Source organism: Pelodiscus sinensis, chromosome 16, assembly GCF_049634645.1.
Source record: "Pelodiscus sinensis isolate JC-2024 chromosome 16, ASM4963464v1, whole genome shotgun sequence".
Classification (NCBI taxonomy): domain Eukaryota; kingdom Metazoa; phylum Chordata; order Testudines; family Trionychidae; genus Pelodiscus; species Pelodiscus sinensis.
This window is the reverse complement of record NC_134726.1, coordinates 38992130-39016205: the sequence shown is the minus strand read 5'-3', so window position 1 is coordinate 39016205 and position 24076 is coordinate 38992130. Positions and strand designations below refer to the sequence as shown.

At 61.4% G+C, this 24076-nt stretch overlaps 1 protein-coding gene across 1 annotated transcript; it reads right to left on the bottom strand.

Moving 5' to 3' along the window:
• Positions 1–5667: 5667 nt before the first annotated feature.
• AQP8 (aquaporin 8) lies at positions 5668–18041 on the bottom strand. The gene is made up of 7 exons (XM_075899912.1): positions 17798–18041; positions 17526–17680; positions 16977–17234; positions 11643–11769; positions 10564–10778; positions 8469–8603; positions 5668–6967 (listed from the first exon to the last, which is right to left on the bottom strand). Exons 3-7 carry the CDS (start codon positions 17225–17227, stop codon positions 6925–6927), a joined length of 771 nt encoding a protein of 256 aa, XP_075756027.1. The 5' UTR covers positions 17228–17234; positions 17526–17680; positions 17798–18041; the 3' UTR covers positions 5668–6924.
• Positions 18042–24076: the final 6035 nt, after the last annotated feature.

Below are 24076 nucleotides of genomic sequence, written 5' to 3'. Positions count from 1 at the left end.
GCAACCCCCTGCCCAGAGCAGGACCGATGCCGACTCCATCAGCCCAGCCAGGGCTCTGTCAAGCCAGGACGTGAACACCTCTAGGGATGGAGATTCCACCCCCTCCCTAGGGAACCCAGCCCAGCGCTTCCCCACCCGCCTACGGAAATCGATTTTCCTAATCTCCAACCTAGACAATCCCCCACTGCAACATGAGCCCATTGCTCCTCGTTCTGCCTCCACTGAGACCAGACTCTCGCCAGCCTCTTGGGAACCCCCCTTCAGATAGTTGAAGACTGATCTCAAATCCCCCCCCCCCCACTCTTCTCTGCTGCAGATTAAATAGGCCCTAATTCCCCCCCATACACACACTTGCCTTGTAAGGCAGTTGCGGGAGGGCTCTGGCTCTGGGGTGGGGCTGGGTGAGGGCTTTGGGGTGTGGGAGGAGCTCAAGGCTGGGGCAGAGAGCTGGGTGCAGGCTCTAGGGTGTGGATGAGGAGTGTAGGGGGCGAGGGGCTGGAATTAGTGCCCCCAACTCTCCTGTCCCCCCATTCTCACTCCAGCCCAGGCAGGAAGAACTGCACTGGGAGTTACCTGGGGGGCAGGGAGGAGGGTGGAGCATCATGTGCCTGCACCCTATAGCCCAGAAAGGGGGAACCCCTCCCAGCAGAGCCGCGTGGGGCAGGAGGCAGGGCGCAGGGCAGGTCTCTCATGAATGTTTCCGGGAGATGTATGGGAGCCGGCAGGCGGGGCCAGGGAACGGAGCCGGTGAAGCCGGGCTCCCAGGGCCCCGACACGGATGGAGCTGGGCCCCCGGAGCCCTACAACGTGCCACCTTTCATTCAGTGCCCCGCTGCAGGGTCCACACGAGCCACTAGGGGGCAGCGCAGAGTCACAGCCCAGCTGGCCCCACAGCGAGTACTCGTATCGACACGGCCAAACTCCCCCTAGTGGGCGTTTACACTGGTCAAAACCTGGCAGGCCAGCAGCGCCCTCGGCCTGCCCCTCGGCCACGGCCCAGCTGGAGAGATTCCATCCCCGTCCCGCCACCCGCTTCCTGTCTGCCTCCTGAACTCCCTTAGTTCACGTCCATCCCCTCTGCCAGGCCGTTGCTTGGAGCCCTTCTCCCCACTCCATGCACGGAGACACACGCAGCGAGAGCCTCTGTCCACGCCCGAGGGCATGGCCTGGGGGGAGGAGGTTTATGGATCTTCGGTCTTTCCGGCCCCTCGGGTGTTGGGACGTTCACTGAGATTTAATGCGCATGGCTCATTAACGCATGTTAATGCAGCTGGACAATCAACATGCTAGAAAGTCAACCCGACACATTCGAAGAAAATCGAGGGGCAGCAGCAGTAACAAAGCAGGGAGGCCGCCCGGCAAGAGCGCAGGCACGGGGGAGTGGGGGGGCCTCCAAATTCCTGCCTCCTTCGCTTTTGCCTGAGGTAGCAGCTTCCTGAATGTGCCGTGGCAGCAGACGTGAAATGCAGCACCTCTCCCCCCGCCCTTTCGCCTCCCCCCCACGGGGTCTCTAGGCAGGCAGCCGCTGGCGGGTGGCACTGTGCCTCCCGCCATGAAAACGGTGCCCTTCCACGGAAAGAGGACACGGGGCCCGGGCTGGTGGGGGCGCTGGCGGCCGACGCAGCTGGAGGCGGGGGCTTGGCCTGCGGAGGAGGGCGCTGTCAGGGCGGCTGCAAGTGCTTGCAGGAGTGGAGCATGAGATGCGGGAGCCCCACCGATTTTCCGCCCACGTTTCACTGTTCCTCTAATGCCGCGGGGTCCCGGTTCGCCTTCCCGCGCCGCCCAAGGCCTCTCCCAGGTAGCAACGGGCTGCTTTGCTCTGCGATTGAGTTTAGTCCTTTTTAAGTGTTGCTATGGCAACAGTCCTCGCCATCTCCTAGCGCCGTGTGTGTTCATTGGCCGGCGGCTCTTCCTCTCCCCGCCGAAGGGAGCAGCTGTCATCGCGCCTGGCGAAGGGGGCTGCCGCCGCTTGGAACCGCGCCCACGGGCTAGGCAGGGTTCCTGCCCTTTTAGCGGGATTTGCCTGCCTGCCCGGAGCCCCCTCAGAAGCACCGCAGCAGGGCCCGGAAGGCAGCCTGCAGCCCCCTTTCCTCCGGGCGTCCGCCTGAGGCTGGACACGGCGTTCCCGGCTGGCGAGCTCAAGCAAGACGCCATTTCAGCTCGTCTCTCCAGGCCCAGAGGACCCGCCCGTTCCAGGGCCGTGCCGGAGATGTTCATTGCAGGAGCGACACAGAGCCCCGCGCGGGTACGACGTGGGGAGTCCCCCGCAGCAGGGCCTGTCTGGGTACGGAAAGAGGCAGGCCCCTCGCATGGGATCGTGTGATTAGCCTGTCCTGCCTTGCGTAGGCACAAGGGAGCTGAAGGCACCTGCGCAGGCAGCCTCATGTCTGGGCTTTACTAGCCTCCCAGGGCCTGTCTTGGCAAACTCGATAATGGCCCTTTAACTCCGGGTGCTGCGCACGTTCCAGTAGAAATACTGACCCACAAACTCCACCGTGTGATCACAGCGCTGCTCACTGGGGTCCGGAGCGGGGCTGGAGCCGGGGCTGCACCACGCACAGCCCCTGCCACTTACAGTGTGTCACTGCCGGCCGCCTGCCCTGCTCTGGGACTGCTGAGGACAGGACCCGAAGCAAGGGGCTTACACTGCAGCCAGGGACGTTGAGGTTGGACATTAGGACAAACTTCCTGCCTGTCAGGGGGTGAAACACTGGGATAAATTGCCTGGGGGGTTGTGGAATCTCCATCCCTGGAGATACTGAAGAGCAGGTTGGACACACACCTGGCAGGGATGGGCTAGACGGTGCTGGGTCCTGCCGTGAGGGCCGGGGCCTGGACTCGACCTCTCGAGGGCCGGGCTGGTTGTAGTGGTCTAGGATTCTATCTGTGACCAGCCACCAAGCGGGATGTGAGTCACAAAGACAATTCGTCGGTAGGTTCCATTCCGGGTTCTGGAGGGAAGTGTGTCCTAGTGGTCACACCCTTTCCACTCCTGTTCCCGCCAAATCTGATGCCGCCTTCCCCATTCCAGTAAGTCTGTCCCTCTCCTCGTCCTGTCCCTCCCCTCCCCCCCCACACACCTTGTCCCTTCTTCCTCAGGGCTTTGTACTGATCCCAGTCCTTTCACCAAGCCAGCCTGGTCTCCTCCAGGCTCCTCACCCCAGGCCCAGTCACCTCGCCGAGCCAGTCCCCTTGCAGTGTCCCCATCTGAGTCTCTGCCGCCCCCCCCCACACATGCACATTCTGCCCCCCCCCCCCCAACATTCCTTACCTGGGCCATCCCTGCCCATAGGCAAAACACGCAGCAGAGATGGGTACCCCATTGCCCCCCATATCACGGTGCCCTAGGCAACCGCATGTTGCATAGGGGCTCCAGCCATCCCCAGTCGCCTGCCCCTAGCCCACACGCGGCAGGCAGCAAGCGGCCCCCATGGGCCACAGGGCTCGGGCAGAGCAGGGGTGGCTGGAGAGAAGTGGGGCTTTCCCCTTAAAAATGCTGCTTCTCTCCAGCCAGCTGCCAGCCGCCCGCTGCTCCTCCCGATCCCTCCGGCCTGCACCTCCCTCCTGGCCCTGCCCACTTTCCCAACTCTCCCGGGCCGGACGGCACTGCAGTGAACGGTGTCCGGTCCAGGAGAGTTGCAGCCTCTTTCCCCCACAGTTTCAGCCTCCCCTGGGGGAGAGGGGCCAGTATGGGTCTGCACAGGGCACCAGCATGGATAGGAACAGCCCTGTTCCTTACCCCAGGAACCTCCCCACCCTGGACTCCTCATCCCCTCTCCCTCGGCCACACGGCTGGCTCCCACGGTGCACCCGAGTCAGGCGTGTTCCTGTTCCAGGCTGCCTAGGCACAGGGGAGAGGCAGCCCAGCTCTGCTCTTAACTCCTGTGCTCACGGGCACGCAGCCGGAGCAGGCGCTGCGGGGAGGGGATGGGTGCTGGTCAGTTCTCCCAGAAGCCGGGAGAGGAGGGAGCGCGCTCAGTGCCGCGGGAGGCCTCCAGACTCTCATCAGTCACGTGGAAACTGAAAATTATCAAAGACTTGTGACTTGGCCAAGCTGAAGCCCTTGCTCCGAAGCCCACGGGTGCTAGAACTGCTGGGTTCAACGGCAGCAAGCAGTGAACATTGGAAAACCCCCCACACACACCCCCCACACACACCCCTTCTTCTCCGAAACAGCAGGCCCCTTTCTGCTCAAACGTTCCTGTCATGATCATGAGGCTTCCTGAAGACTAAGGGGTTAACTATGTCCTTTACCTAGACCAGGTGGCAGGCAGCCAATAGAAATGTAGGTAGGAATTTCAAACTGGGACAAAGGAATTTTGGGGTTTTTCCCTCCTTTGTTTCTGGGAGTAGTTTTTCTCTCTCCAGCTATTGAAGGGACAGGTTGTCTCCCTCTAAGGAAATACGCTTCACAGTCTGTAAGTAGGATACAGTTTAGACAAATCTGTTAGGTTTTATTGTTTTATGGTTTGGGAAATAGGATCTGGTCTGTGCATTTAAAAATGGCTTTTGCTCTCCTTTGTAACTAAATTCCTGGCCCATGGTAAATTTCTCCTCCACAAGTATATTATTTTGCTACTGTTCCATCTAGTCATTATGCTTGCAACAGGAATACTGTGGTGATAATAAAAGTTCTTTCTCTTTTCTTTTTAACAACCTGGTATTGGTTAATTTGTGTGTCCTGGTTTGTATTTTAGGGTGAGATTTCCCAAGTAGTCTCTCCCCGGTTGCTTTATTAATGTTTGGGTGGCAGCAGTGGTGTTTTATTCCCAAAATCTAGGTTGTTAAGACTTTGGGGGGGAGTTTTATACCAAAGCCTAGTAGATAAGGTTTTGGGGTACTTTTTCTGGCCCCCACTTCTGCATTTATCGTGCTAGAGTGGGGAAGGAGCCATGACAGTTCCCGAGTTTGGCAGCCCGCGACAGGCGCCCAACGTGGGAATTTTCACACCATTCAGGTCTGGCAAAGTTATAAGCAACTGACAACGGGGTCTGGTAACGGGATGCATCAAGCAGCTTTAAGTCTAGGTGGCCCTGCCAGCTCCACCTCCCACTATGTGCGATCACACAGGGCACGTCGCTAGCGGGGCTGTTTAACTCTAACCAATCTCCGTGCCGGAGGGTGGCCCGCACAGAGAAGTGACGAGACTTCCTGAGTACCCAGAATCGACAGGAGGGCTGTTTGCAGACACAAGGCCTAGATAAGTGAGAACCGGGTGTTCTTGGAGCTGCAGACGACACTCTCTTGCCTCACGCGGAAAGTCCCCACTTAGTGCACAGTTCTGATTTAAATCTCTGTGCACGGCTCTGCAAACCACGCAAACCCAGCAGGACGCAAGCGTGGCTGGGGGGGAGGGGGAGAATTCAGGCTTTCCTGCATGAAAGCGCCTTTTCCCTGCCGCCCTGGCTAAGCCTTCGCACCTTCTTCTTTGCCGTCTCCTCGTCCCTGGCTTCATTCAGTGAAGAGGCCTCTGGCAGAGGCAGCTTGTGACCTGCTACCCAGCTCCTGCAAACTGTTCTGTGTATTTACAGTGACAACCACCAGAACGGTCTGTAAACCGAAGCAAACGCTCTTCGTGAGGAGACGTCAGCCAAGGCCAGCCAAGGGCCCTGAGTGCACAGACACGTGCTCCTCCTGCAGTGGGTTCTGCTTTTGTCCTCTGCTGGCCCGTCGCTGCGCCCACCGGGGAGCTAGGGCGAGGGGCGAGTCCTGCACAATCCCGCCAGGACCACGGGGCAGAGGGGAGATCAGGCCAGAGCTGGCTGCAGGCGCAGGGAGAGCAACGTGCTGGGAAAGGAACTGACCGTTCTGGGGAAAGAGCCGCAGGCTTTAGCGCCGCGGGGCTTTGCAGAGGGCCGAGGAGGAGGAGATGGCCTGGGGAGGCTGGAAAAAAAAGAGAGAGAGTCGGAAACAGGAGACAAAGTGCTTGTGAAGTGAGGTGGAGAACGCGGGCAGCCGCCCGGTGGGGCAGGGCGCAGGGCCGGGGCATCCTGTGGGGCCGTGACCTCACTCAGCCGCCCGGTGGGGCAGGGGGCAGGGCCGGTGCTGGGAAGTGCCTGGCCACGCTTGTGTGAATTTACATTCTGGCCCAGCTGTTTGGACGTTTTTTTCTGTTTTGTTTTTTTCTCAAGAATTCAGAAATCAATCAGCGTCGGCGCTGGTGACTTATGACGCACATTCCACAGGCATTTCTGTGCAACGCGGCTTTTATTCACCTTATTAGGCTTAGGGCAGGCTCCGCACCACGGCGTCTGGCAACCGGCGGAGACGTCAGCCAGCCCCGGGGAGCAGGGGAGACGGCGAGAGATCCAGCGCACGGGATGGGGCCCTGGGACCCAGCAGGAGTGCGCTTCCCCCAGCAGCACCGGGTGCACTGGGCCGGGAACGCGCTGGGGCCGGAAGCACACAGGGACGGGTGCTCCTCTCTCCAGAGCAGTAAAGTAACAGAAGCGAATTTCCCCTGGTGGCTGGCACAGCAAGCGCATTGGCACCCCGAGGTGAGAACCAGCCCGGCTGCTTCACTGCTCGCCAGCCCTTCCTGCCCGTTTCAGCGCCTCTCCGGGCGGGATGGGAACCCCCGGGACAGCGGCTCTGGCATCTGGCTCCCATCAGGACCGTGACAAGAGGCGCAGCCCCAGGGCAGACACACAAGGCCCGTGCTCACAGCAGCCCGCCCCTGCCTGTCCTTTCATCTCAGCGCAGCAGGTGTTAGTTTCACAGGAGCTACAGCTTCAGGTGGGCTCATCCGGCCAAGACCAGCTCGCGGGGGAAACCAACGGGCAGGCTCGGAGCCCGGAGCAGCGCCCCGCGGCCAGAGCGAGCAGGAGGCGTGGGCGTGCGGTGAAGCAGAGTTTCTCCCCCAGGGCCAAGCAGAGCCAGTCTCCGATCCGCAAGCGTGTCCAGCAGGCAGTCCCCTCCCACGCCTCACTTCAGGAGCAGGCGGATTTTCCGGTCGCCAATCAAGAGTCTGCAGGGGCAACACAGAGCGAGATGAGTGTCTGCAGCAGGGGGACCAGTGCAGGGCTGCATGGGGCAAAGAAACCACGACCCGCCCGTCCCAAACCACGTCGGCTACCGCCTTGCAGGAGGGGAAGACAGACCAATGGGCCAGAGGGTGGGGAAAAAAAACCCACCCCCAACCAGCCCCACGGGAGAATAACGGTGGGGGCCAGCATGGGGGGGATCCCTGAGCCTCAGGGGCTGGATCCAGGCAAGCCGAGGGCCGCCTCCGGCCCCTGGGCCTTCGGTTCCCCACCTGTCTAAACCTCTAGAATCCGTCTTGCCACGGGGACTCCAGGTGCATGCAGAGGATTTTAGACCCCCTGTCTCACTGGGGCGTGGGCGCTAACCAGCGAAGGGGCTGCCGTTGCCGGGGGGCGCCCCACACAGCACGTGGGGATTGGCAGAGGGCGCAGCGCCCCCGCGGCTGGCTAGGATGCGGCTGAAGCTTTTCTGGCTGATTCGTTTTGATGAGGGAACTTTGCCGGAGGGAATCTGCTCCCACGAATCAGAAGGTCAGAGGCACAGGAGTAAACCCGGCGTCACCCGGGGAGGGACGTCAACCAGTCGATGCCCCCGGCAAGCCAGGCTCGCCGGAGACTCAGGAGTCCCTGTTTCTAGTGCAGGCCCGAGGGGCGGGGGCTGGGAGGCAGAGGGGATTAGGAAGGGCCTCTGGAGCCGCTACCGTGGGTCACTGGTCGTTCCCCCACACCTGGGTTGGGGATCAACCAACTGGCCAGGAGAGGCCCCAGACCTCCACAGGACACGTTGAATCAGAGACTCCCAGGGCCGGCAGAGACCTCAGGAGGCACCGAGTCCAGCCCCCTGCCCAGAGCAGGACCAACCCAACTCAATCAGCCCAGCCAGGGCTTGGTCAAGCCAGAACGTGAACACCCCTAGGAATGGAGACTCCACCCCTCCCTAGGGAACCATCCCAGCGCTTCCCCACCCGCCTAGGGAAATTGTTTTTCCTACTCTCCAACCTAGACCTCCCCCACTGCAACTTGAGCCCATTGCTCCTCGTTTTGCCCCCACTGAGAACAGCCTCTTTGGAACCCCCCTGCAGAAGTTGAAGGCTGCTCTCAAATCCCCCCTCACTCCTCTCTTCTGCAGACTGAACAAACCCAAATCCCTCAGCCTCTCCTCATAGGTCATATGCTCCAGCCCCCGCAGCATTTTGGTCGCCCTCCGCTGGACCCTCTCCAATGCGCCCACGTCCTTTCTGTAATGGGGGCACCAGAATTGGACACAGTAATCCAGAGGTGGCCTCACCAGTGCCAAATAAAAGGGAATAATCACTTCCCTAGATCCACCTGAAATGCTCCTCCTAATGCCCCTCAATGTGCCATTAGCCTTCTTGGCTACAGATCCAGCTTCTCATCCACACTAATCCCCAGGCCCTCTTCACACAGAGCTTTCCCTCTGCTTACACAGCCCCTTCCCACCCTAGCCAGTGTCCCGTCACCTACCGTATCAAGACACCAGCTAGCAGGCTGGCTACCATGGGCCCCACCCAGTACACCCAGTGGTAGTCCCAGTAGTTGGCGACCAACGCGGGCCCAAACGCTCTGGCAGGGTTCATGCACGCCCCAGATATAGCGCCTCTGGAAGAGAAAGCAAAGGAGCCGTCGCACAACGCACCCTGCAGAACGCCTAGGCCACAGGGTTACGAGAAAGGAACCATCTCTCCAGCGATGCCCTGCGGATGGCGGCCTGGAGTCATCCGCACCACTCTGGGGACCCCTGCAAAACTCATCTCGCGGCGACCCTACCCGCGCGGACGCCCGTCTTCGCTGCCAGCGCGGGAGCCCCTTATCGGGTGGGTAACACGCACAGGCAGTCTAGGGAAGCCAGATGCGTCCCGGGACGGAAATCACAGCGCTGGCTTTCCGTTTCAGCGGGGGGCTGGCTGGCAGCTGGGGCTTTCAGCTCAAGGCTCGTTACTGGGTGTCGGTCCCAGCGTGCTGCAGATAAACATTGGCACTGGACGCGTGGGCAGTGTTTAAATAAGAGTTTGAAACCCCACTAGAGGGGGCCCTCCCTTAAATAAACAGCCTCTTCGTAAGCCCGGCTCTTGTTATCTGATGCCAGCGACACCGGCAAGTCAACAGCCGCTCACTTGAAAGCTCGGTGCACGCCGAGGCCAAGCCGGGCAGTTTCTTCTAACAGCCAGAACGTGCTGTGAAAAATGACTCAAGTGAGCCTGGTTCTCCGGCCTTAACGCTTCTTATTACAGCCCTTGTCCAGGGGCCTTTCTTGTTTATCCGCCCACAACAGCTTTGATTGAAAAACTTGGTCTGGTTTCAAGCATCTGACGGGTCTGACGCCCACTGACAGGCCTTTGCTGACGCCGTCTTTGGGCTCTGACCCAGGGCGGCCAACATTCCTCCCACCACAAATCACACCGGAGTGAAACCAGCCCGAGTGACTCAGACAAAGGCCAGAAAGGGCCGCAACGAGCCTTCCCCTCTGGCCTCCTGCATGACACAGCCCAGAGAGTCTCCCCCGTAGAACATCAGACACTGGAAACGAAAGTCCTCTGCATTTCTAGGGAGCCTCCACAGCACGGGGTAGAACCGAGCAAGCTTCCATCCCAGTGTGCCCCCATCCTGCTCCTACTCCCTTCTAACAGGGAAGTTTAGTTTCCCCAGCCCACTTGTCCTTGGACTTTCTGTTGGGACGACTCCAATTACTGCTCGCTGCCTGCCAGAGCACGTCTACACTGGCGCATTTCAAAACAGCACGCGCGTTTACACAGCAATGCAACTTTTGTCGGGAAAAACACCCAGTTTTGGTGGGAAAAAACTTCTAGTCCTGTGGGAGACTTTTGTCCTTTCCCCTCCCTTTATTGGTGACAAAGAGCCAGTGTGGACCCTGCTGTTTGCTCTGTCGAGAGAAGTGGCTTCCGTCAGTATCCCTCAGTGCCTGTCCTGCTGGCTCTGCTCAATGTTCTGTGATCTCTGCTGCCCAGCAGGTCTGCGCCCCTCCCCTTTCAAAGCTCTGGGAAGTATCTGACAGCTGAGGGAGCTGCTCCCTTTGGGGAACAAACAAAGAGCAAATCATTGGGATGCTCCTGTTCTGCCCGGCTAGGAACCCAGCGGCAGGCGGGCGGCTGGTGCTGCCGGGAGAGGTCTGGAGAGACGACCGTGCTGCTTTGACACTCCCTAGCACGGAGATCTCACAGAGCTACGAGGGAATCCCAAGAAGCGCAGGGATCAGCTCTGCCTTCCCGCCGCACTGCCCTGTGGGATGCTTCCCCACAATGCTTTGCTCTGTCAATAGGGTGCTCGCAATATGGCCACGAAATGTCGCCAATGGGCGGCAGAAAAATCAGTTTTCCCTTTTGGCGACGTTTGCCTGTCGACAGAACTTATGCCGCCAAACCTGCCCCGTGTCGACACTGCTTTAGAAACGAAATCCAGCCCCACCACCTCATCCAGCCCCACAACGAAATCCAGCCCCAAGGCTCATTGCCCCAGCCATACAACAGGCATGCCGGGCAGCTGTCTTTCCCCAAGGGGGGTGGCGGCGACGGGGAACACGGAGAGGCTGTTGCCGACTCACCCGGCCAGGATGTCGGCGGTGACAGTGAAACCAATGCAGAAAGGTGCCAGAGGGCTGCTGGTCTTTTCGTTGATGGCTCCCATGCAGACGGCCAGGACCAGGAACATGGTCATGACAATCTCCCCCGTCAGGGCGGAGGGGATTTGCTCGTCATCAGTGATGCTCGTGAAAGCCGCTCCAGTGGCATTTATGTATCTCTCATTGTCTGTCATCACCTGCAAGAGAGCGCCAAGGAATTGATACGGCTCCCAACGGCCATACCGTGGCTCTGGGGTCCCAGCCAGGCTGGGGTAAGCAGACAGAAGCTCTGGGCCAGGAGGCGCTAATCTCATCACTTTCTTTCTGAAAGTCAACCTGAGTCTCCCGCGAATGTTCACTCATTAGTGAAGGCTTTTCGCCAGCGGATAATTACAAGTGGATTAGCCACCACCAGCTCCCCTCGCAAAGCGGTAAAGAAATTAACCTCCGGTATCAGCTTACTTGCTTGCAGCCTGCCCCCGGCACCGTGCTATTGCTGTCAAGTGCTGCGGCGGGGCGATATAGACCGGGAAAGGTCGTTGCAAAGGGCGGAGGTGGAGATGGAGCAATTTGCCTTCGTCTGCATTGAACCAAATAACAATCCAGCCCTTGCAGAACGGCTGCCCCGAATGTTGGTTCATGCAGATTCCCAGCGCCCTGGGTAACGGGCGTGTCCCAGGCAAACCTCCGCAGCGAGGGGTGGGGCAGCGGCATGCCGAGTGCCGTACGCTGAGCCGGGCGCGGAGGATCGGGAGCCACAGCTGCACATGCCAGCCGGACTCTGCATCCGTCCGGGAGCGGCTGCACCTCGCCGTGCCCATTCAGCCTCGCGGCACAATGGCACTTCCGGAAGTAACGAGGCTCGGAGACCACCCTCTCCCCCGCCTTTCCCACCTGCTCCCTCGGCTGCCGGGTTCTGGCTCCCGGCGCAGGATGGACTGTGACACAGCGCACCCCGCACTATGACCTGCCCCCTCCCGGACCTCAGCTCTGCCCGGAGGGGAGCCCAGCACCCCAGGAAATCAACCCTTTAGCAAGAGAGAGAGACCTGATGCCCATACCTTGGCCAGGCCGGCCCCGATCAGCCCGCCGCACAGCTGGGAGAGCCAGTACGGGATGAGCATCACCATGTGCAGCCCACCGACCAGGCAGGCCGCCAAGGAGACGGCTGGGTTAAAATGGCCGCCGCTGGAATCAAGAGGAGAGAGGCGTTAGGCGGCTCGGCTGGGGCAGCCGCTGCCACGAGTCCCATTCCTCCCTGCAACGTGGCAGCTGGCCCTTCCCCCCTCCCCACCCCAGGGTAGCGCCCCCAACCGCCCTGGCCCTGGAGCTGCGGAGAGCCGGCGGGCAGCACGGCACAGGGCCCCCGCAACTCCGACCAGCAGGGCCCTCCCCGCCGCCGCGCTGGACGGCCAGAACGGTCTCAGCACCAAGGAAACGGCCGGCGCGGCCCCCCACGTGCCTGCCCCAGGCTCTGGTATCACAGCAGCCCGGTTCCCTTTGCAGCGCCAGGAACGGGGAGCGTTTGCCAGGAGCGCCCGGCCTCGCGCCTCCCGGCCTCTCTGCGCGGAGGGGCCGCTGCCTCCCCCCAGGGGAGCAACCACCCCAGGACGCAGCCCGCGGGTTCCTGCGGGGAGGGGCTGAGGATGCAGGCGTGGAGCCAGTGGCATCCCGAAGGCCCCAGGCCAGGACACCCCTTCCAGCCGGGCGGCCCGAAGCGGCCGCGTGCTACCCCCAGGCCGAGCCTGGCAGCAGGCTGTCTTTCCCCGTATTCGCCCTTCTGACCGAGGGACTTGCTCAGCGCAAGCCGCCCCGTAGGACTGAGCCCACGGCAGGGCCTGGGTCTGGGAGCTTCCACTCCCTGAGCCCGAGCCAACGACTGGTGGTGCGAGCAGACTCAGTAATCTCCGTTGTGGGCCAAGCACTTGAAGGGGACCATGATCCCCTCTCTCTTCGTGGGGGTTTCGCAGAGATAACCCCACCCCCTCGGGGCGCCTAGGCCAGCAGCAGTGTTCCCTCTCATTTTTGTCCATCCACGTGCAGAATAATTTTTGTTCTGTGCACCGAGGCATGTGTGGATGTGCACCACCAGTAGAAACACACGCTGCCGGCTGTGGGCACTTTGCTAACCAGCTGGGCGGCACGTGAATCTCTCCTGGGCGGTCGCCCAAGTGCTCAGCAGCCAGCAGCCCGGAGAGAAACACACTGCAGGCACCAGGAAGCAATGGAGGCTCAGCTAGCTGTAAGCCGCCGTGCGAGGACCCGTCCGGAGAGCAACTGATGTTCAGGGAGGTGCTCAAGGAACTCGGGGAGCTGGGCCCAAAGCAGCTTCCCTCCACCTGGGGGAGGGGGGGTATTGGATGCCCGGGCACAAATCCCACAACCAGAGAACTGAACAAGGCAACGGCTGGTAATTGTCATTAGTGCTGGGGCTTTGCTGAGCCTGCCCCGCACGTGCAGGGCCCTTTCCCAACCGAAAAGGCCCATCCCTGCGCCCCCGAGCTCCCTAAGAGCAGGGTTGCCAGGTGTCTGGTTTTCGCCCGGACAGTTCGGTATTCGGGTCCCCTGTTCGGTAAAAAAAACCCAGAAAATATCGACATGTGAAACGTCTGGTATCTCCTGTTTCCCTCGGACGGAAGCCTGGTGGGGACAATTTCCCCCTGCCGCATCTGGTAGGGGTGGGGGAGAGAGGAGTGCAGGGTCATTTAAAGGTGCAGCACCCCCCTTTTTTTAAAAAAAACTTTGGTCTCCCTCTTTCCCCCCCCCAACATAATTCCCCCCCCCTTTTTTTGTGGTGGGAGGGAGGTGTTTGGTATTTTTTGTTAAACCATCTGGTAACCCTAACAGAGAGAGAGCCCCAAGACTCCCACCAGTGAAGGGTAGAGGGAAAGGGGGCAGCCAGGTTAGGGGTGGGTCATGCGCTGGTAGCACAAAGTGTTACTGGCACGAGGGGGGCGGGGGGACGAGAGTCGATTTGTGTCTCAGACAGACCCCGATTGCCCCCCAGCCGCGCTGGCCTGGGGGCTCTCAGGCGTCGCAGCAAGGGGGTGGGATTCCATACGGAGCCAGAAGTGGCGATCCCCTCGACGCCCCGCCCCAGAGAATCAGAGCCGGGAAAGACCCCCCTGGAACTCCAACCCCTGGCCCCAGGCTGTGCAAGACCGTGGCCTACAGACGGATCCCCCTGCCTGCTACTTTGCTGCTCTCTCCTGGCAGCACCAGCCGGAAGAACGGCCCAGCAGGAGCAAGGATTCTGCACAGGCCCCGCAGCCCTGAGTCCTCGCTGGCACTCGCTCCGGCCGAGATCCAAACCTCACTCTCCTCCGTGGTGCCCCAAGCAGAAGCCCAGCCCCACCGGGGCTCACAAGGCTTCCTATGTCGGCGGCTGCTGCTAAGATGGGGCCTCGTTTGCTCTCCCCCCCCCTTTGGAAGCGTTTCTCTCTGGTGCGAAGCAGGAAGAGGGCAGACGCCCTGGCCGGTCGGGCGTGGCGCCCAGCGAAACGCTCCGTGCCTGTCCCACGGAGGCGACGCCCGAGAGATGCTCCCAGGCAAAGCCCCCGGCTCTCTGGCCCACATCCTGCAATGGGCTCGGCGCGGATACGGCCCCATGCTCAAGACTGCGCATCCTGGAATGAACTAGCAGGCCCACACGCATGGATCCCACATGCAGGATTAGGACCTAAAGTCTCTGGTCTCTAGAAGCACCAGTGAAAGGCAAATGCAAATACTTTTTAATGAGAACAGATTACGGGAGGGGGGTGGGGAGGAACGCTCCTTCGTCAACTAGCTTCATAACCAATAAATCCCGATAAGAACTTGAACTCAAAGCTAATGAGCAAGAGGGTTTAGGAATTGTGATTATTTCTGATTATTCGGCTTTAATGAAAGACGTGACGGAGTTGCTAGGGTTTAATTGACCGAACCAGCATAGAACGCATTCAGTTCACGGGGAAATTCCAACGCTTTGCACCGTGGCAATGTGCCAATTCCAGCGGTAGTCTCAGTGTGGGGCTGACCTATGCAAATGATGGGGCCCAATCCTGGACCTAATCACAACCGTAGCATCTAGTTCTTCTCTAATGCGTCCCATCAGTGGAGCTCAAAGCACTTTACCACGGGAATCAGGATCATTTGCCCTATTTTACAGATGGGGAAACTGAGGCAAGGAGTGGGTACTGGCCTTACCCAAGTTCTCCCAGCAGACCATTGGCTGAGGCGGGACTAGAACTCAAAGGGCTTGTCCAGCGCCCTGTCCACGAGGCGAGGGGCGAGGTTTGTATTTGTAGCCTATGACTGACTCACACAGTACGTGGTGAATTCACCAGCAACTGTAAGAGGGGCCAGTTAAGAGAGGTGGATGAAATTCAGCCATGCCAACCAGTGAGGTCCATTAGGCTGCAGGGTGGGGGGCCCTACGGCAGAACGACGCACCAGAGGATACCCTGGAAGGCCCAACCTTGCCCGGCCAAGGAGGGAGGTGGTGACTTAACAGGACTTGCCCGTCTTTACTTACAATGATCCAGGGAGCGACTTACGCCCTGTCTCTGCAAGAGGGGCGAGAGGCTTTCCGCTTAGGTCGCAAACGGAGACCCGCAGCCAGTCTACTCCTGCCATTTAGCATCCCAGCCAGCCCTGTGGTTCATCGGGGACCCACCTCGTGTGCGTCTCAGTGGATCAAAGGAGCGTTCATTTCGCCACCCAAGTGCCGCGTCCCATCTAGCGCGAGGCACGAAACGTGAGCATCGTTGCTGTGTTTCCTCTTTATAGTAGGTGCATTGTCAGCAAAGGCGAATGGGGCCGGGAGTCTCGCCACGTGTCTACATACACGCTGTGCGCACAGCAACCGACGCACGGAGAACTCTGAGCAACAGGCAGTCCGTCAAAAGTCAAAAACTTGGTTTTGAAGCTTCTTTGGCCCCTCCGGGGACTGCACGTCTAACCCCAAGCGAGTTCAGAACGCTGCTCTCGCGGCACCATTCACGGAACGACCCGCGCCTCATTCCAGCGCTGGGAGACTGCAGATGTCCACTGCTTCGCCCACAAACTCCCGGCTTCGTCAGCCCCTAACGAGCTCCCGGGGGAGCGTTTGCAGAGCATCCTCTTCCGAGACGGCGGCGCTGGTCCGTGTCTCCCTGCCGTTGCTTGGGACCCCTGGAGAAGAGTGACCCAAAAGCAGATCTGGGCTCCCTCCCCTCCAGCTGCTCGTTCCTCCCCAGAGCTGATCGCTCATCTGTGTGACGTCTCCGTCCTCGCCAGCGCACTGGGAAAGCCCCTGGCACCACTGGGCTTTGCTCTGTTACAATCCAGGGAGAGACTCTGAGCTGGCCCGGGGCCTTTAAGTGAGGCAGGGGCAGGGCGAGCACATGAAACTGAGCCACAGAAAGTCGTGTTTGGAGGCTGGGAGGTGGCACCCCGAGAGGTGAGAGCAAGGAACCAGGAGTCAGAGGATGCAGATTCTGTTGCTTCCCACAGAAAGTCCGTGGCCCAGCTAGGAAGACTTAAAGTGGCTCCGACAGTGATGGTAAAAAAACGGGACCTCCTTGCTCAATAGACCTGTCCCTTGTGGACTCCGAGCACCCCCTGCCTCTGCCCCAAACAAGCCCCATCTCTCTCCCGTTAGCCTTGCTGAGCCCCAGCAGCCGAGAGAGTGGGAGCTGGATTCTGTTCCAGCTCACGCATCATCAGCAGAACAGCCAAGTCCACCGGGACGTGCAGACTTTATTTCCACCTGCCCCTCCCCTGTCTAGGACTCCTGCCGACCATGTGTGAGCCTCCGAGCACAGGCTGAGTGTGCAAGACAGGCCATGAAGGGGGCAGATCCTTCTGGCTGGTCTGCTGAGCGTGTCTGATCTGGGCTGGCTGAGAGAGAACAGCTGTGGAACTCCCCACGGTCTGCTTTAGAGTCGCCGTCCAGAGATTTGTCTCCCCATCTCGTTGGGGCTCCACTCCCGATTTTAAACAGGGATGACAACAATCACCTCTCTTTGCAACACTCCAAGAGAGGCCCTGGGCTGGGAATCAGGAGACCTGACTATGCCACTCAGGCAAATTGGTCCCCATGCTGTGCCTCAGTTTCCCTTCCCTGCGCTTTAAATATTTGGCCCCAGCTGGGCACTTCCATGCCTTTCAAAATCTGTCCCATTACCTCTCTGGATTGCAAAGACTTCAGCGCAAGCACGCCGCAAATCTGTCGACCGGCCCCAAATGCAAACGCGGCAGGAGGAACCCAGAGAGCAGCCTCGCTCCAGCTCCCCCATAGCAGCAGAGCGGCCGTGGCGTGCGTTCCCACCGGGGCCAGGCACCTGTGGCTTTCGGACACCCACCCGTTGCAGATCCCTGCAACCTGCTCGGCGGCTGCCGGAGTCCCCCGCTGCCGAGTCCCCCCGCTCTCTCACCTGATGTTCCCCAGAATGGCGATGATGAGCCCGAGTGCCAAGCCGTGCGCCAGGGCGGGCTGCAGCCTCCCGGTGCCGTCCACGTTCTCGATCACCGAGGCGCACCCGATGAAGATGAACAGCGCCGAGCCGAGGAGCTCGGCCACGCAGGGCTGGACATACAGCTCGTACCAGTGGGGCTGCGGCGGCTTGTACTTCCCCTCCATTTCCACCTCCTTGATGGACATGCGGCCGAACTCCAGGTCTGACATGAGGGGGCTGCGAGGGGAACAGGCAGAGCTTGGCTGGATGCACCACGCAACTGACACCACCCGGCAGCGCGCGCAATTCAGAGCCATCCCGCCACTAACGCTGCGCTTCCCTCCTCCAGGGACAGCCCGCTCCCAAAGCCAGGCGCGTGCTCTTCCCATTACCCATTAGTGCCTCCCAGAGGGAAGAGACACGGGCGAGGTGCCAGCAGGGACCTCTGCTCCATGCCAGCGAAAAGGGGCTGGAAGGCAGAAATTCGGGGAGGGGGTTCAAATGCCTTCGCTGCACTGAGGTACTTACTGCGAGTGCTCTGTTCTGGGAGCCGCAGCGACCTGACGCCTGCAGGACCCGGGCCGCAGTGATCACACCGCACCTTGAGGAATAGCTTATCTAGCGCATGGAAATATTGGAACGCTTCCCTGCTTGACCTGCACGGAGACACGGCATCTGGGAGGCTTTGCAAAAAAAAAAAAAAAAAAAGTTGGAATGGATTTACATTGTTAAAAAAAATGCCATAAAATCCGCGGGGCGGGCCCTGCGGCTCCCGGGAGTAGGAAAGCCACTTATCTCACCCGTTCTATGGTTCAAGGATTTGCTGCGTTTTTCTGCCAAGCTGGAGGAGCCGCGTCCCTCCGTGTGAAGTGCAGAGTACAACCCGCGTCAGCGCCGCTTGGCGGGACAATGGGGCTGACGCGCGGGGCGGAACGTGCCTTTCGCACACCTGCGCTGGCTCCCGCTCCCAGGGCCCGTGCGCCCGCGGGGGGCACAGCACGGCCGGCCGGGGAGAAGGGAAAGAGCCTCTCGCCCCCGAAACGCGCGGCAGGGAGCCCAGGGGGTACTCGGGTCACCTCAAGCAAAGCGCCCTCGACCTTGGCGCGGGGGCTGCTCCACGGGGAGGGAGAGAGAAGCCCCCTGCACGGCCCGGCGCCTGTTGGAGGCGCTGTTCTCCGTTCGGAGGGGCCGCAAGCCCCACGGGCGATCTGAACACCCCCCCAAGGGGCTTCCTTCCTCTGCTCCAGGCACTTTCTGCCACACCCCAGCAGCTGTTTGCGTCCCCCTTTCTCCCTCCTCCCCCCACCAGAGTCCCCCATTCTCCCCCCATCCCATGGGCTCTGGGTGCCCTTCCATGCCCTATTACCCCCCAAAACCCACATTGTCCCACACCAGGATCTCTGTGGATCTCTCCTTCCTTTGGCTGGATTGGGGGGGGCGTTGGCTGGGGGCCTCTCCCTCTCACCAGAGGAGGCAGTGGGTTGAGGAGGGAATGAATGGCACCTCCCGCTCTCTCCTCTCCCTCTTGGTCCCCATGCCAGCTGAGCGTCTGTCCTCCCCCCGGCTGTTAGATGGCAGGAGCGCCACAGGTCCCCCCAGCAGCTACCCAGGGTACGGGGAGATACAGGCAGGGCCCTGCTGTGCTAGGTGCTCTGTCTTGCAGGGCTTATAACCCAATTAGACAAGACAGAGGGAGTTAGTAAGAGGGTATGCCGCAGACAGGGTCAGCGAGGCAAAGAGAGTAAGTGACATGACCAGGACTACATAGGCAGTCAGTGGCAGAGCCAGAAACAGCTCCCGCTCTGAGCCCCGGGCCAGTCGTCCTCCCTTTCCCCTTTCTTCGTGCTTTGCTCAGCCCCAGTCCAGCGGGCGCAATGGGAAGTGCACACCGCTGGGGGCTGGACGCAAGGATTTTCCCATGCAACGAGGGCTTGCGCTCGCAGCTCCGTGGAAACCCTGGGAACAGAGGATCACAGCCCGGCCGGGCCTCGCGCCAATGTTGCCCCTTCTCCTCTTCATCCACGTGAAGACTTTTTTCCATCCACCTGCAGAATAAATTTTTCCCGTGGCCCGAGGCAGGTGTGAATGTGCCACCCCCGGGAGAAACAAAACTTCGCTGCGGGCGTTTTGCTCAGCAGCCAGGTGGCATCCGCATCGCGCACGGCCTACAGGGAACGCTGCTCACACCCACGCTGCTTTCCATGCCCTCTGCCAGGCCTTGCGTTGTGCCCACGGGAAGAGCTGTTGGCACGAAGCAGACAGCGCTCGGTCCCGCTCTCCCAGGGCTAGGGCAGCGCCGCGCCCGCAGCGGGGCCCCCAGCTGAAGCAGCTGCTAGCAAAGCGATAGATAAATCACCAGGTGGGGCCACAGAACCGCCCGGCGCGCCAGATCAAAGTGAAAACCAGCTGGCGTGTTCGGCAGGCTCCCCGGTTCACCGAGCCCCCCAGCGAGTCCCACACAAAGCGAGGAGCCTCGCGAGTTACTTATTACCGCCCGCGCGCAGGGAGCGGAACCGCCCGGCCACAAAAGCCGAAGCCGCCCGCCCTCCTGCCTCCGGAGACGTTTTTCCAAGAGGAAAAGGGTTCGGCCCAGAAACGCGCGGCGGCCGCTCGGACGGCTCTTGCCGCCCCAGAGGCAGCTGCATCGTGTGGCGAGAGGAAGGAAGCCAGAATATAGGGGGTGTCAGCGAGGGTCCCGCCGAAGCGCCTGAAGGGAGCTAGTGGTGAGGCGGAGGTTGGGGTAGCTCCCTGGCTGGCGGAGGGGACCACGGCAATTGGCCTGGCAGTGCCCTGGTGGCAGGGGGACGAGGCGGCAGGCAGGCAGGTCTTCACTAGGAGCCGGCCACCACGCCAGCCGGGAATCGCGGAAAGCCCTCTTCAGCTGGGGGGCCGCTCCACCTCCCCCTGGGGGGGCCGAGGCCGAATCCTGCCCGAGAAACAGGCTCCTTGTACGTCCCCACCGCACCGCCCCACCCTCCACAGATTTTAGCCTCCAGCCCCCCGGGAGGGCGGGGACCCTGCTCCTGCTCCTGCAGCCAGGGAGCTGGTGCGCACGGTAGACCAAGTGACCTGCCTACACAGGGCTCATCTGAGCCGGGTCTCCACAGGCCCAGCCAGGGCCCTGTTCGCCCTCCCTCCTCTAGCCGCAGCCGCACTGCCCTCCCGCCCAGGGGCGACGCAGAGGGCCGGCTCCTGCTTCTTGCTGCTCGGGTCCCCAGGCAAGGCGGGGGGACAGAGACAGCCCCCGCGGGAAGCAGGAACATCGGGGCCTGCCCCCCTGGCAGAGGCTCTGGGTGCTACTGGGGGGCTGCGGCTCACACCAGCCCTTGCGCTGAGAGGGGGCGGCCTCTGCCTGGAGCCAGGGCCTGGACCCCTCCCCCCGAAACGGGAGCGCCTTGGCACTGCCCCTCCTCGTAAGGGGCTCCGCTGGCAGCGGGTCATGCAAGCGCCTGGTTTATGGGCGTCGTATCTCTGAACTGCCGGCAGAACATCCCAGGGGATTTACGATGTTTTCCTAAGGCTTTGGGGACGGGAAGGAAATTTCCATTTGCCCGTGTCCGAGCGGGCGGCCTCAGGCTGCAGCCCCGCCAGGGCCAGCACGGTGGCCCCCGAAAGAACCCAGCCCCCGTGCTCGGAAAGGAGCTTTCTGACCCACCTCAGCCAGCTCATCCCCAGGGCCCCGCCCTGCAGCAGGGCCCTGCACCGGCCAAGTCAAACCGTTTCCACCAGAAACCCCCCCCCCACCGTCCTCATCTTATAAACCGCCCCAATGCAGCAGCCGTCCTGGGGCCGAGACCTTCCCAGGGGCCTCGCTTGGCCGCTTACTGGAATCCGAACACGATTTCGTTTTCAGGGTGACTACTGGAAACGGAGCAGGGAAGGGGAGAGAGAAAACAGCTCAGCCCCCCGTCGGCTCTGGCCTGCCGGGCTCCACGGGAGAACAATGAGGCGGGTGGCACCGTAAAGACCAGCCAGCGCAGCAGGGTGGCAGAGCACGTGAGCTACAACGTGCACGGCCGGTGCGCGAGAAGACAGACTCCCAGAATCTGTCCCACGGCAGCCGTGGCTTCCGGCCACCAACCAGCCACGCTGCAAAGGCAGCAACAGCCCCCAGCATCCTTGGCTTTCTAGAGACTTACCCTCCTCGTGTGGGGAAGAGTGAATGCGCTAGAGACCCTCGGGCAGCCCGCTCCCACACGTAGCTCCCCCGCTGGGGCACCGCAGCCTGCGTCTCCTACGCCTCCCCACCCGGCCCTTTCAGAGCGTGTGGATCCTAGAATCCCAGGGCCGGCAGAGATGTCAAGAGGCATCAGGTCCGGCCCCCTGCCCAAGGCAGGACCAACCCAACTCAATCAGCCCAGCCAGGATGTTGTTAAACCGGGACTTAAACACCCCTAGGGATGGAGATTCCACCCCCCCCCCCCCCGGGAACCCAGCCCAGCGCTTCCCCACCCGCCTCGGGAAATCGATTTTCCTAATATCCCACCTAGACCTCCCCCGCTGCAATGTGAGCCCATTGCTGCTTGTGCTGCCACCTGCCCCCACTGAGACCAGCCTCTGCCAATGCCCCCTAATCTGCCATTAGCCATCTTGGCTACCAGGCGCCCTATTGACTCAGATCCAGCTTCTCATCCACTGTAACCCCCGGGGCCTTTTCTGCTGAACTGCTACTTACCCAGTCGGTCCCCAGCCTGTACCAACACTTGGGATTCTTCCCTCCCAAGGGCAGGACTCTGCACTTGTCCTTGTTGAACCTCATCTGGTTTCTTTTGGCCCCATCCTCTAATCTGTCCAGGTCACTCTGGCCCCTCTCCCTGCCCCCCAGCGTATCGACCTCTCCCCCTCGCTTAGAGTCATCCGCCAACACGCTGAGGGAGCAACCCATCCCCTCAGCCAGGTCATGAATAAAGACGTTGAACAAAACCGGCCCTAACACCCCCCTTAGGGCTCTCTGCTTGGGACTGACCGCCAGTCAGACATGGAGCTGTTGAATCGAATTGCTCCCAAAGTGCTGGGAGGGAGGGGGAGGAGGTGGTGGTGCGGGGCTTTGCCCCAGTGCACAAGAGGCATGGGGGGGGGGAGGCAGATGGGGCCGCAGGTGGAACCCCAGGGGGATGCCGGCTGCTGCGGCCTACCCCTCTTTCTGGTTGCCTGTCCCAGACAGACACTCCCACGGCTAAGCGCCGGAGCGGGAGCAAAGCGCCAGCCCACAAGCCGGTGCTGGAGAGGAGTCTCTTGTAGCCGTGGGGAAGCGCCGAGTTAGCAGCCACCCACCAAAGTGGCTCAGTAGCGTAGGGTCCCGTCCACCCCCGAGGCCCAGGGCCTGGCTGCCCCAGAAAAACAGGAAAGCAGCAAGGAATGGACGTGCTCCCGGCCGCCGCTCGGCCCCGTCTGGGCAGGCCAGCTGTGGGGTGGAGAGGCGGCAGTGGTGGCATTCGGGGAATGGCCAACAGCCCCGGCTGAGCTCAGAGCAGCGCTGCACCTGGCTAGAGCAGGAGTCTGTGACCTTTCAAAGGGCCAGCTCGCTGGTTTGGTCTGTGACCCAAATATTTCGAGAGCCAGATCACAGGACCTGCGCCTGTGCACAGACACAGCAGGGTCCAGGGGGGCGGGACAGGCTGGGGGTGCAGGAGGGGGCATGGGGCGCTGGCTCTGGGAGGGGGGTCAGGGCTGGGGCTTGGGGTGCAGGCTCTCGGAGGGGGTTCAGGACTGGGGCTTGGGGTGCAGGCTCTGGGAGGGGGTTCAGGACTGGGGCTTGGGGTGCAGGCTCTCAGAGGGGGTTCAGGACTGGGGCTTGGGGTGCAGGCTCTGGGAGGGGGTTCAGGACTGGGGCTTGGGGTGCAGGCTCTCAGAGGGGGTTCAGGACTGGGGCTTGGGGTGCAGGCTCTGGGAGGGGGTTCAGGACGGGCTTGGGGTGCAGGCTCTCAGAGGGGGTTCAGGACTGGGGCTTGGGGTGCAGGCTCTCGGAGGGGGTTCAGGACTGGGGCTTGGGGTGCAGGCTCTGGGAGGGGGTTCAGGACGGGCTTGGGGTGCAGGCTCTTGGAGGGGGTTCAGGACTGGGGCTTGGGGTGCAGGCTCTCAGAGGGGGTTCAGGACTGGGGCTTGGGGTGCAGGCTCTCGGAGGGGGTTCAGGACTGGGGCTTGGGGTGCAGGCTCTGGGAGGGGGTTCAGGACGGGCTTGGGGTGCAGGCTCTCGGAGGGGGTTCAGGACTGGGGCTTGGGGTGCAGGCTCTGGGAGGGGGTTCAGGACTGGGGCTTGGGGTGCAGGCTCTCAGAGGGGGTTCAGGACTGGGGCTTGGGGTGCAGGCTCTCAGAGGGGGTTCAGGGCTGGGGCGCTGGCTCTGGGAGGGGGCTGGGATATGGGGTGCTGGATTCAGGAGAGGCTGGGGATTGGCGTGCAGCCTCCTACCTGCGTAGCTCTCGGTTGGCAGGATAGCAGGGCTAAGGCAGCCTCTGTACCTGCCCTGGCGCACCCCACACCGCTCCCGGATATCCAAGACCCCTTAGGGCACCTGTGTTTGCACGGCGCCTGCTCCGGTGGCACCACCCCCACAGCTCCCAGTTCCCGGCCAATGGGGGATGCTGGGACAGTGCTTGGCAGAGACCCCCCGCCACTCCTCCCCCCAGGGCCTGGCTGGCTACGTAGCGGCAACCCCACTTTGGCACCAGGGCTCTCGCGTGGCGGGGGGGGGGGGGGGGGGGGGGGCAGTGAAGCAGCCGCATGGGGCTCCGCGGCTGCACGTTGCCGCCCGGCGCTAGGCTCTGTGCGCGGCCGGCAGCCAGTGCTTGTGCTGAAGACCTTACGCCCCAAAGAGAAGCCAAGGGGGCAGATTTGTAAAGGTGTTTTCAGCCAGCTCTCCACAGCACCACCGCCCCCCTTGCTGCCTGCCTTCCCCAGAGCCGGGAGAGGGGAGAGGGTAGCTGGGAGCAGGCACACACGGGGAGCTGTTTTAAAAGTAGGCCAGCTCCACTGAGCTTCCTGTGGCCTCTCCAGCTACTACAGGGGGAGCCGATTTAAAACCAGCTCCCCCCCGGCCCCCTCTCCCCCGCCCCCCGTCTGTGCAAACTTGTAACCACTA

Excerpts from the sequence above, each read along its gene's own strand:
- AQP8 (XM_075899912.1), bottom strand. The coding sequence starts at position 17,227 with ATGTCAGACCTGGAGTTCGGCCGCATGTCCATCAAGGAGGTGGAAATG. Across the intron at positions 11,770-16,976 it reads GCCATTCTGGGGAACATCAG|CGGCGGCCATTTTAACCCAG; the intron begins GTGAGAGAGCGG and ends TCTTGATTCCAG. Across the intron at positions 6,968-8,468 it reads CTAGCTGGTGTCTTGATACG|ACTCTTGATTGGCGACCGGA; the intron begins GTAGGTGACGGG and ends TTGCCCCTGCAG.